The sequence below is a fragment of the Mus pahari genome, chromosome 19 (assembly GCF_900095145.1).
Source record: "Mus pahari chromosome 19, PAHARI_EIJ_v1.1, whole genome shotgun sequence".
NCBI classification, from domain to species: Eukaryota; Metazoa; Chordata; class Mammalia; order Rodentia; family Muridae; genus Mus; species Mus pahari.
Genome location: NC_034608.1, coordinates 20,403,461 through 20,411,969, shown reverse-complemented (window position 1 = coordinate 20,411,969; position 8,509 = coordinate 20,403,461). Strand labels below are relative to the sequence as shown.

General features: G+C 53.7%; 2 protein-coding genes across 6 annotated transcripts in view; both read right to left on the bottom strand.

Moving 5' to 3' along the window:
* Arhgef1 (Rho guanine nucleotide exchange factor 1) overlaps positions 1-773 on the bottom strand; it is a 21,930-nt gene extending 21,157 nt beyond the window's left edge. For 3 of the 5 annotated variants that reach the window (XM_029532025.1, XM_029532024.1, XM_029532026.1), the window contains exon 1: positions 673-753. The gene's annotated coding sequence lies outside the window, so the exon portion shown is untranslated. Of the gene's footprint in view, positions 1-672 lie in introns of all 5 variants that reach the window. The other 2 variants (XM_029532027.1, XM_021218774.2) reach the window with 1 other exon arrangement.
* A 1,160-nt stretch (positions 774-1,933) lies between these two features.
* Positions 1,934-6,543, bottom strand: Cd79a (CD79a molecule). The gene is made up of 5 exons (XM_021219842.2): positions 6,422-6,543; positions 4,673-4,966; positions 4,359-4,477; positions 2,525-2,593; positions 1,934-2,373 (listed from the first exon to the last, which is right to left on the bottom strand). The coding sequence occupies exons 1-5, from the start codon at positions 6,489-6,491 to the stop codon at positions 2,260-2,262; spliced, it is 666 nt and encodes a 221-aa protein (XP_021075501.1). The 5' UTR covers positions 6,492-6,543; the 3' UTR covers positions 1,934-2,259.
* Between the last annotated feature and the right edge of the window lie 1,966 nt (positions 6,544-8,509).

Sequence of the window (8,509 nt, the reverse complement as noted above, 5' to 3'; positions counted from 1 at the left end):
CAGATATGTTTCCGGTTCTCTCCCCTACAGCCATCTCCCAGAGTATAATTAATGACACAGAGAGGGTTAAGTTAAAAAAAAAAAAAAAAAAAAAAAGCTTTCTGAGACGTTTTTAACGCTCTGTAAGTCTCGGCTTCAAAATGGTCTGCCGAGATACTTGTTTATTTTAGGGAGCTCTAATCAAGCATCCATGATCGCAGGGACAACGCTTTACAGGAGACAGCTTCGAGTTCAAGTCCCAGCTGCTCTGTCCCTACGACAAGGCAGTCCGACTCCCTGGGCCTCAGTTTCCCTGCTGATAAACGGGTGTTATCGTTCTGCGCTCTCTCGACAAATGCTTTCTCTCTCTCCTCTCTGTCTCTGTCTCTCTGTCATGTTTTTTTTTTTTTTTTTTTTTTCTTTTGAAGCAGGTTCATGCTAGGTCGCCCAAGCTGACCTCGAACTCATGGCAATCCTCCTGTCTCTGCTTCCCAACTCCTGGGATGACAGGCGGGCGCCACCGCGCCGGGTTTTCTCTTTGCTCTCTTTGACAGATGAGAAAACCGAGGCCAGAGAAAGGCGGCTGGCAGGTTCACTGGGCGCACCCCGGGAGGCCCTCGGCGCCCAGTCCCCTCCCTGCTCCTCCCTGCGGCGGAGGGAGGAGGAGGCCGGGCGGGGCCAGGGATGGTGTACCTGGTGTCCGCGCGGGGAGGTGACCGGTGGGGCGCCCGAGGTCGGGCTCGGCGATCCCGGGCCCGGCGTCCCGACTCCGGCTTCCAGGCTCTGGCGGGCAGGAAGTCGGGGCGTTTTTCCGGAGCCCCCGCCCGCCGCCCCTCCCCGCTTCCTGCCCGCGCCCCGTGCCCGCCCGGCACCTCGGCTTCCTTCCCCTTCTCGCCGCCCGCGCGGCTCCTCCTTTCCCCACGGGCGCGTCCCCACCCGGCCCCGCCCGGCTCCCCTTCGCCTTTGTCCGCCTCCGCCGCCCTCCCTAGGGCTGCCCAACTCCTGCCTTGGCCCTTACTCTCTCTTCTCTTAGTTTGAGACAAGGGCTCCCAATGTAGCCCCGGCTGGCCTCGAACTTGTTGTGTAAGGCGGGCTGGATTCGAACTCAGGTGTCTCTGCTTCTGGAGTACAGAGATTAAAGCTAAAGGTGTGCGGTGTGCGCCACCACCCTGGTCTCTTTTTTTGTAGCTCGAAGGGCTCCCGACTGTGTGCCCACAAGATCAGGGGCCCTTCCAGGCACACTTTGCTCTCTGGCTCTGCTGCTTCGCCCTCCTGCAGCTCCTCTGTGCCTTGATCACGCTGGGCCCATTTCTTGCTGTTGGCTCTGTCTCTCTCATGCTCTGAGATTTCAGGCTTTGTCCTTTCCCCAACTGTTATTATCCCCCGGGCTCAGGCCAGCCAGTTTGTGTCTGCTTCTTCCTTTGGCTTCTATCTCTGCATCCTTGTCTCTGGGGAATCCCCCGGAGTCTCCTCTTGGCCTCCTGTCCTTTAGCAACCCATCCCAATGACTGTCGCGGCCACTGTAGCTCTCTCCATAATCCCCAGGTTCTTGACAGAAACTCTCCAAATCTGCCTATGCTAGTGAACCCATGAGGGAATTAGGCCCCACTCCAGAGTTTAAATATAGGTAAGAATTTGGTAACACCCTGGCTAGTTCCCCCTTGCTTAGGGACATGAGGAGGGTGAGGCCCTATCAAGGAGATAAACCAGCATTTCAATTGGGGTGGGGACTTCCCCAAGAGACTTCCTGTTATTTGGGGGAGGGGGGTTGGGGAGGACAGACAGCAAGAACTGTCTGGTCCCAGATCTCAGAAGGGGTCAGGTGAGAACTTGGGCCCAGAATGCTGGGTCTGAGGGGGGGAGGGGACTTGGGTTTTGTGCTCCTGGTTCCCTGGCAGTGTTGAGGAGCAGTTGAGGAGCACTCTACATGAGATCCATGACTCCTGCCAAGGGCTGCTTTGGGAAGGATTTATTATCACTTAAGTGGCCATGACAGATCTAGGAGGAGGGGGGGTGACACTAACGAGGCTGCTGTAATCAGCTCCCCTAGAGGCAGCGATTAAGGGCTCATTACCCACTAGAGAGGGAACCAGACTTGGGGAAGGACAAGATTAGGTGGGAGAATAGGGCGGGGCAGCCTGGAGGCAAGGGTAGGCCACTCAAGAGTGGCTGGCGCAAGCACTGGGGAGGGGGGACTCCAGGGGAAGAGCGGGGAGGCCGGGATGCTGGAGTCAGACATATGGCAGACAGGGGCGGAGTGGGAAGGGTGGGGCATGTCAATCATGGCTTTTCCAGCTGGGCATCTCCAATGTGGAGGTTGCCCACATCCTGGTAAGTGCCCTGGAGTCCCCTGGAGATGTCCTCATACATAGAGCAGTCATCAAGGTTCAGGCCCTGCAGGGGTCAAGAGGAGAGCCATCAGTACCCTGACTGCTGGAGCCCCAGCCTCCAGTCAACCCCAGGGTGAGACCTAATGCAGACTCCACACCCCACGCACCCAACACCTGCTGCAACCCTTAGGGTTAGGGTTAGCGTTAGGGCTTACCTCATAGAGATTCTCGTCTTCATAGTCATCTGGCATGTCCACCCCAAACTTCTCATTTTGCCACCGTTTCTACAGAAAGGGATGAAGTAGAAGCGGCGTTTAGCAAGGAGAGAGGTGAAGGGTTTTTAGACTGTCTCCTACTAGCAAATGCTTTATCAGAAAGAGCAAGGGCGCTCCCCACCATCAAGGCAGATCCCACCATCAGGATCTTGGCAGATTCTATTCTCTGCCCCTCTCCTCTCCTTTGTTTGTTTGTTTGTTTGTTTTCTGAGACAGGGTTTCTCTGTGTAGCCCTGGCTGTCCTGGATCTCTCTTTGTAGACCAGGCTGGCCTCGAACTCTGAAATCCGCCTGCCTCTGCCTCCCAAGTGCTGGGGTTAAAGGGGTGCGCCACCACCGCCCGGCTCTCCTCTCTTTCTTCTTATATGGCCCTCAAACTTTGAGCAATATCCCTGCCTCCCCTTCAAGTGGACTGTTGCATGTCCCTGCCACTCCACGGATGCTGTGAGGATCTCTGTCTAGCAAGAGCTACCTGGGAACCCAGTACACAGACCGGGCTGGTCTCGGCTCCCGAGAGATCTGCCTGCCTCTGCCTCCTGAGTGCTGCTAGGGTCCAAGCTGTGCACCACCATGCTGGCTTGCTACTGCTCCTCAATGACAAGCAGTACAGCGAGCAGGGAGTGAGTGGTGCTGAACATCTGTAATTTCAGTGCTTGGCAAACTGAGGCAGGAGGATTGGGAATTCCAGACCAATATGATCTACAGAGTGAGTTCTAGCCCAGCCTGAATTACATAGCAAGATGCTGTCTTATCCTCCCCCCCACACACACACACACAAACCCCACAAAACAAAAATTAAAACAAACAAAAAGAAAACTGGTGGTGCCACATGCCTGTAATTTCAGTACTTGGAAGGTAAAGAGGAATCAGGCCATGGGAGCGAGCGGGCCTGAGGCTGTCCTAGCTTAGACTAATATGTAGCTTAAAACAAAACAAAACAACAAAACCCTGAAAGCAAAGAAAGTTCAGATGATAGCTCAAACTGGTAAGTGCATTGCCGTGCAAACCCGAGGAGATGAGTTTGGTGTGCGGAATCCCACAGTGGGAGGAAAGAATCAACTCCTGAATGTTGTTCTTCCACCTCCACACTCACACGCCCATATTCACACTAAGACATAAATAAAGTGCAGGGTGGTGGTGGTGGTGCGCAACTGTCATCCCAGAACTCAGGAGGCAGAGGCAGGTGGATTTCAGTGAGTCTGAGGCCAGCCTGGGCTACAGAGTGAGTTCTAGGACAGCCTGGGCTACACAGAGAGACCCAGTCTGGGAGGTGGGGTGGGGGGAAGAAAAAATTTAAAAAAAAAAAAAAAAAAAGGAAGAAGGGCAGGCATGGTGGCCCTTTAATCCCAGCAGCACTTGGGAGGCAGAAATAGGCAGATCTCTGTGAGTTCAAGGCCAGTCAGGGCTACATAATGAAGCCCCGGGGTGGGGGTGGGGGGCGGGGGGGCGGGGTTTGACTTCTGGCTTAAGGAGAGGCAGGGGCTCTGGGAGGGCACACTTTTTTTTTCCTTGTCTTGGCTGTATTTGCAGGGGACTCCCGTTGGTGGCCAGGAGGACAAGTGAGAGGGTTTCTATGAGGGCCAGTGGGGACAGGCGGACCCCCCCCCCCCCTGAGCTCAGTGCCACTGGGAATCCTTTTGGTGGTTTTCCCAGCCTCCCAAACTTTGAAGAAAGAGCCTTGGAGTTCAGAGGCCCACCAGCTGGACACTGGGAGTCACAGTCCAGGCCCAAGTAAGCCAAGATGGCTTGAGGGGTGTCACTTGGGGGAGACTCACCCTGAATAGCAGCAGCGTCCCTGGCACCACTGCACAGAACAGCAGGATGATTCCTTCTGCCGTGATGATGCGGTTCTTGGTGCCTTCCCCCATGTCCAGGAAGGGCCTAGGGATTGGATCTGTGAAGACAGGGTGCTGCTCAGAGTTCTGGTGTCCCTTCCTCTTCCAGCCCTGACCCTTGTGAGATCAGGGAGCCCTGAAGCCACCATCTGGGTGGCTGGTGGCAGGTCCAAGAGGGAAGAGTTCACTCTGCTCCCAGTGTTCTGGGAGAAACAGGGAACAGGGAACGCAAGGTCAACGCCATCCCTACTCACTGCGCACACGGAGGTAAGTGCCACAGGAGCGTTTTAATATGTTGTTTTCTATCACTTGGCACCAGTACAAGCCCCTGTGGTTCTTGTTTACTTCGGAGAAGAACAACTGGCCTGTGGTACCCTGGCCAGGACCCAGCGGCACTTCAGTCCATGTGGTGTTGGACTGAAGGCTGAACCACCATGTGATATTAGGGTTCCTGCCACTGTTCTCACAGGTGAGGCGGGCCTCCTCGCCCAAGTTCACCGTCAGGGATGGCGGACCCCCTTCTACCTGCAGGGCCTGGCATCCAGGACCTGTGGAGAGATGAAAGGACACAGATTGGTCAGAGCCTGGAGACGGGGATGATTGCCCCAGCCCAGACCCCTTCACATCAGGAGTGGAGCTGTACCAATGGTAGAAAAAGAAAAGATGCCAGAAGCCTTGGGGGTGGGGTAGGGGCGCACACCCTATGGCCTCTTTCTTCTTTCCCTTTGTATTTTGATGCTCCCCAGCCAGCCCAGGGACTCTCTCATGAAAACCTTCCCATTGGTTCCCATTCCTTACAATTCTTAGGAACCCCCACGGGGAGGGGGTGAAGGTGGGGTGAACCTTAGATGCAGGGTGGGGTGGACGGGGCTCAGCAGTACCCAGCCTATTGGAAAAGTACTAGAGCCCAATTCCCACCTTCCGAATCTCTCCTTTACTGGCCTTGGCTTGTTTTTGTTTGTTTGTTTGTGCCTAGGCTGTTTCTCATCTCTGTAATTTAAATGTGGCAACCTGCCAGGCAGTTGTGGCACACGCCTTTAATCCCAGCACTCAGGAGAGAGAGAGTCAGGCGGATTTCTGGGAGTTCGAGGCCAGCCTGGTCTAACAGAGTGAGTTCCAGGACAGCCAGGGCTACACAGAGGCCTTGTCTCGGAAAAGCAAAAAAGAAACCAGTGTCAACCTAGGCACTGGGACTGAGATCTGTCTGGTGCATCGGAGGAGGCTCCTAGAGCCGAGGGTAGAATGGTGGCTATGGGGTCTGCTCTTGTATTTATCTTGAACCGCTCCCCCACCCTCCACCCCCGTCTTAGCCTCCCCCAGCTCCACACTGGCTTGTAGCTCCCTTTTGTGGACATGACAGGAAAGAGGAAGGTCGGAAGTGAGGAAGAAAGAATGGGAGGGGAAAGCGGCCCCAGCCAGTTCCTGGTCACACAGGTTTAAGACAGAGAACAAGGCCCCGATCCCTGCTCCTAAGACCTCCTCTGAAAACCCGGGTCTGTGTGGTCACATGGGAAGCCTGCCCTCCAGAAGTAAGGCAGAGGGAAAAACAAACAAACAAACCCGTTCCCTCGGACACCCTTTGCTACCTCCATGCCTTGGTGTCCAGTCAGTTCCTCATTCTGATCTGTGGAGCTAAGGTCGTCCTGTGTTGTGGGGCAAGGTAGTCTCGGTGCTAACAGTGGACCTACTCAAGCCTCCTCCAGCCTGTGGCTAGGTACAGAAGGCTTTCCCTGATTCCCTCCCCCACACTCCTTTTCTTTTTCAGACAGGTAAAAATTTCAGACTGGGTAAATTGCCCAGGTTGGCCTAGATAGAACTCATCATGTAGCCCAGGCTGGCCCCAAATGCAGCATTCCTCCTTCCTCAGTTCCCTAGAGTTCTGGCATTACTTTAAGAGATGCCACCCACGTTATATATCACCCTGCTGGGCCGTTTCTGGCTCCACTCTGCTCCTCTCCTGTCAGCTGCACCCCCCAACAGCACCTTCCCTTTGGCCACATTACCCAGGCAGGCGTCGGACAAGAAGAGGAGGAGGAGAGGCAGGGCTCGGAAGACTCCTAGACCTCCTGGCATGGTCTCCCAGTGAGTGGGTTAGTCCGGGTGGCCGTAACCTTGAGGTACCAGATTCCACTCCAAACTCCGCCTCACTTCCTGTTCAGCCCTGCCGGAGATGGGCTCCAGTGGCCCTTACTCCTGGCCCTTTATTTGCCATATGTGTGGGCCCTGAGTGGAGAGGAACTGCCCTGCACCTGGGCTGGCCACAATTCCCTTGAGTCTCTCTCAAGTGTGTGGGGTTGGGGAGAGGGTGGTTCAAGGCCTGGTTCATCACCACTGAACCCCGAGAAAGGATCCTGGCCAGCCACGGTTCTGGGTGCCTGCTTCAGGCAGGTCCACGGCGCCTACTCTCAACTTTGGATTCTGCCCTCAATAACATCGGGCAAAACTTATCCCCCTATCCCCCATCCGCCTCTTTCTTTCTAACCCACCCCCTTCTCTCTCTCTCTCTCTCTCTCTCTCTCTCTCTCTCTCTCTTTTCATTTTTTTGAAACAGGGTTTTATATAGCACGGGTTGGCCTTGCAGTCCTTTATTTATTGCCACCTTTGTTTTATTTTTTTTTAACTGATGAAGCTTTATTTACTGTATATGAGTGTTTGCTTACATAGTATGTGCGTGTACTGTAGGTTCGTGTACCTGCTACTTGTGGAGGACGGAAGAGGGCTACAGATCCCTAGGAGATGGAGTTATAAGTCGCCATGTAGGTGCTGGGAATTAAACCCAGGTTCTCTGCAAGAGCAGCCGGTGCTCCTGACTGCTGAGTCAACCCCCTGCCTCTGAAGATGCTCGTGATGTCCTGATGCTCTTGTCTCTTCTGAGTACTGTGGTGACAGATGTGCTCCGCCATGCCTAGCAAATTTTTTCTTGCAGTTTAAGAGACGACACCCAGGGCCTCATGCATTCTAGGTGACTGCTCTGCTGCTGAACGACACCCTTGCCTTGACGTTCTTTTATATCCTCTCAATAGGGCAGAGACCACACTCCACTTGACAGAAAGGAAACTGAGGCTCAGTGAGGGGGAGAGGCCACTTGCCCAGTGCTTTACAGTGTATGTGGCAGACGTGTGGTGGTGGCTCATGACTCTGATCCCAGATTTGGGGAGGCTCAGAGTAATGAGTCAAGAGGCTAGCCTGAAACTGTCAGGTTATGGGGCAAGGGGAGGGAGGACAGTGAGCTCACAGGCCAGCCAGTCACTCTGGGTTCAGTGAGGAGAGCCTCTTTTTTGTTTTCTTTCAAAGGTGAGGAATTAGCTGGGCAGTGGTGATACATGACTTTAATCCTAGCACTTCAGAGGCAGACACAGGCAAATCTCTAAGTTCGAGGCTAGCCTGGTCTACAGAGCAAGTTTCAAGATAGCTAGAGCTATACAAGAAAAACCCTGTCTCAAAAATGTAGGCATAAATTTTTTGCAACCCATTTTTAACAAGGGTTCAACCTCTCTTCTAGTCCACCACCCAGTAGTGGTAGTGGAAGAGAAAAGTTATTAGGATATGGGGGAAGTGGACCTGTTCAGCTGTAGTTCTTTGGTGGTGCGGTCCATCTTCTTTGTCAGCAGTTCAGTCCCCTAGCAAACACCAAATACAACTCAGCAACTGCAGACCAGTCCTCTAGGCAGGCAGACACCAGACACAAACCAGCAGCTACAGTCCAGTCCTTTTCAGCAAGCAGACACCAGGCAGCCATAGTTCCTTCCTGTAGAACCCCTGGGCTCACCAACTGGCCCAAGGCAAGGCAGTGGGGGCAGCAAGCTGGTGCAGGAACTTCACGTGTAGTTCTTGGGTGAGTTTCTCTCAATAGTGGTATTATCACCAGTGGAGCTCAACCACACTATGTAAGGAGAATCAATCCATGCATGTGTGTGAAGAATAACGAGGTGGAACGAACCAAACCAAGGCTCTGTGCTCATCTCCCACTTCATCACAGGTTCTTCCATGTGTTTACTATATCCAAACATCCTTTCACCTGTGTGCACCAGCAAAACATCATTTGACATAACTAACTTTCCAAAGAACTGGAACTTATGACTTCACAAAAA

Excerpts from the sequence above, each read along its gene's own strand:
- Cd79a (XM_021219842.2), bottom strand. The coding sequence starts at position 6,491 with ATGCCAGGAGGTCTAGGAGTCTTCCGAGCCCTGCCTCTCCTCCTCCTC. Across the intron at positions 4,967-6,421 it reads CTTGTCCGACGCCTGCCTGG|GTCCTGGATGCCAGGCCCTG; the intron begins GTAATGTGGCCA and ends ATCTCTCCACAG. Across the intron at positions 2,374-2,524 it reads AAGACGAGAATCTCTATGAG|GGCCTGAACCTTGATGACTG; the intron begins GTAAGCCCTAAC and ends TGACCCCTGCAG.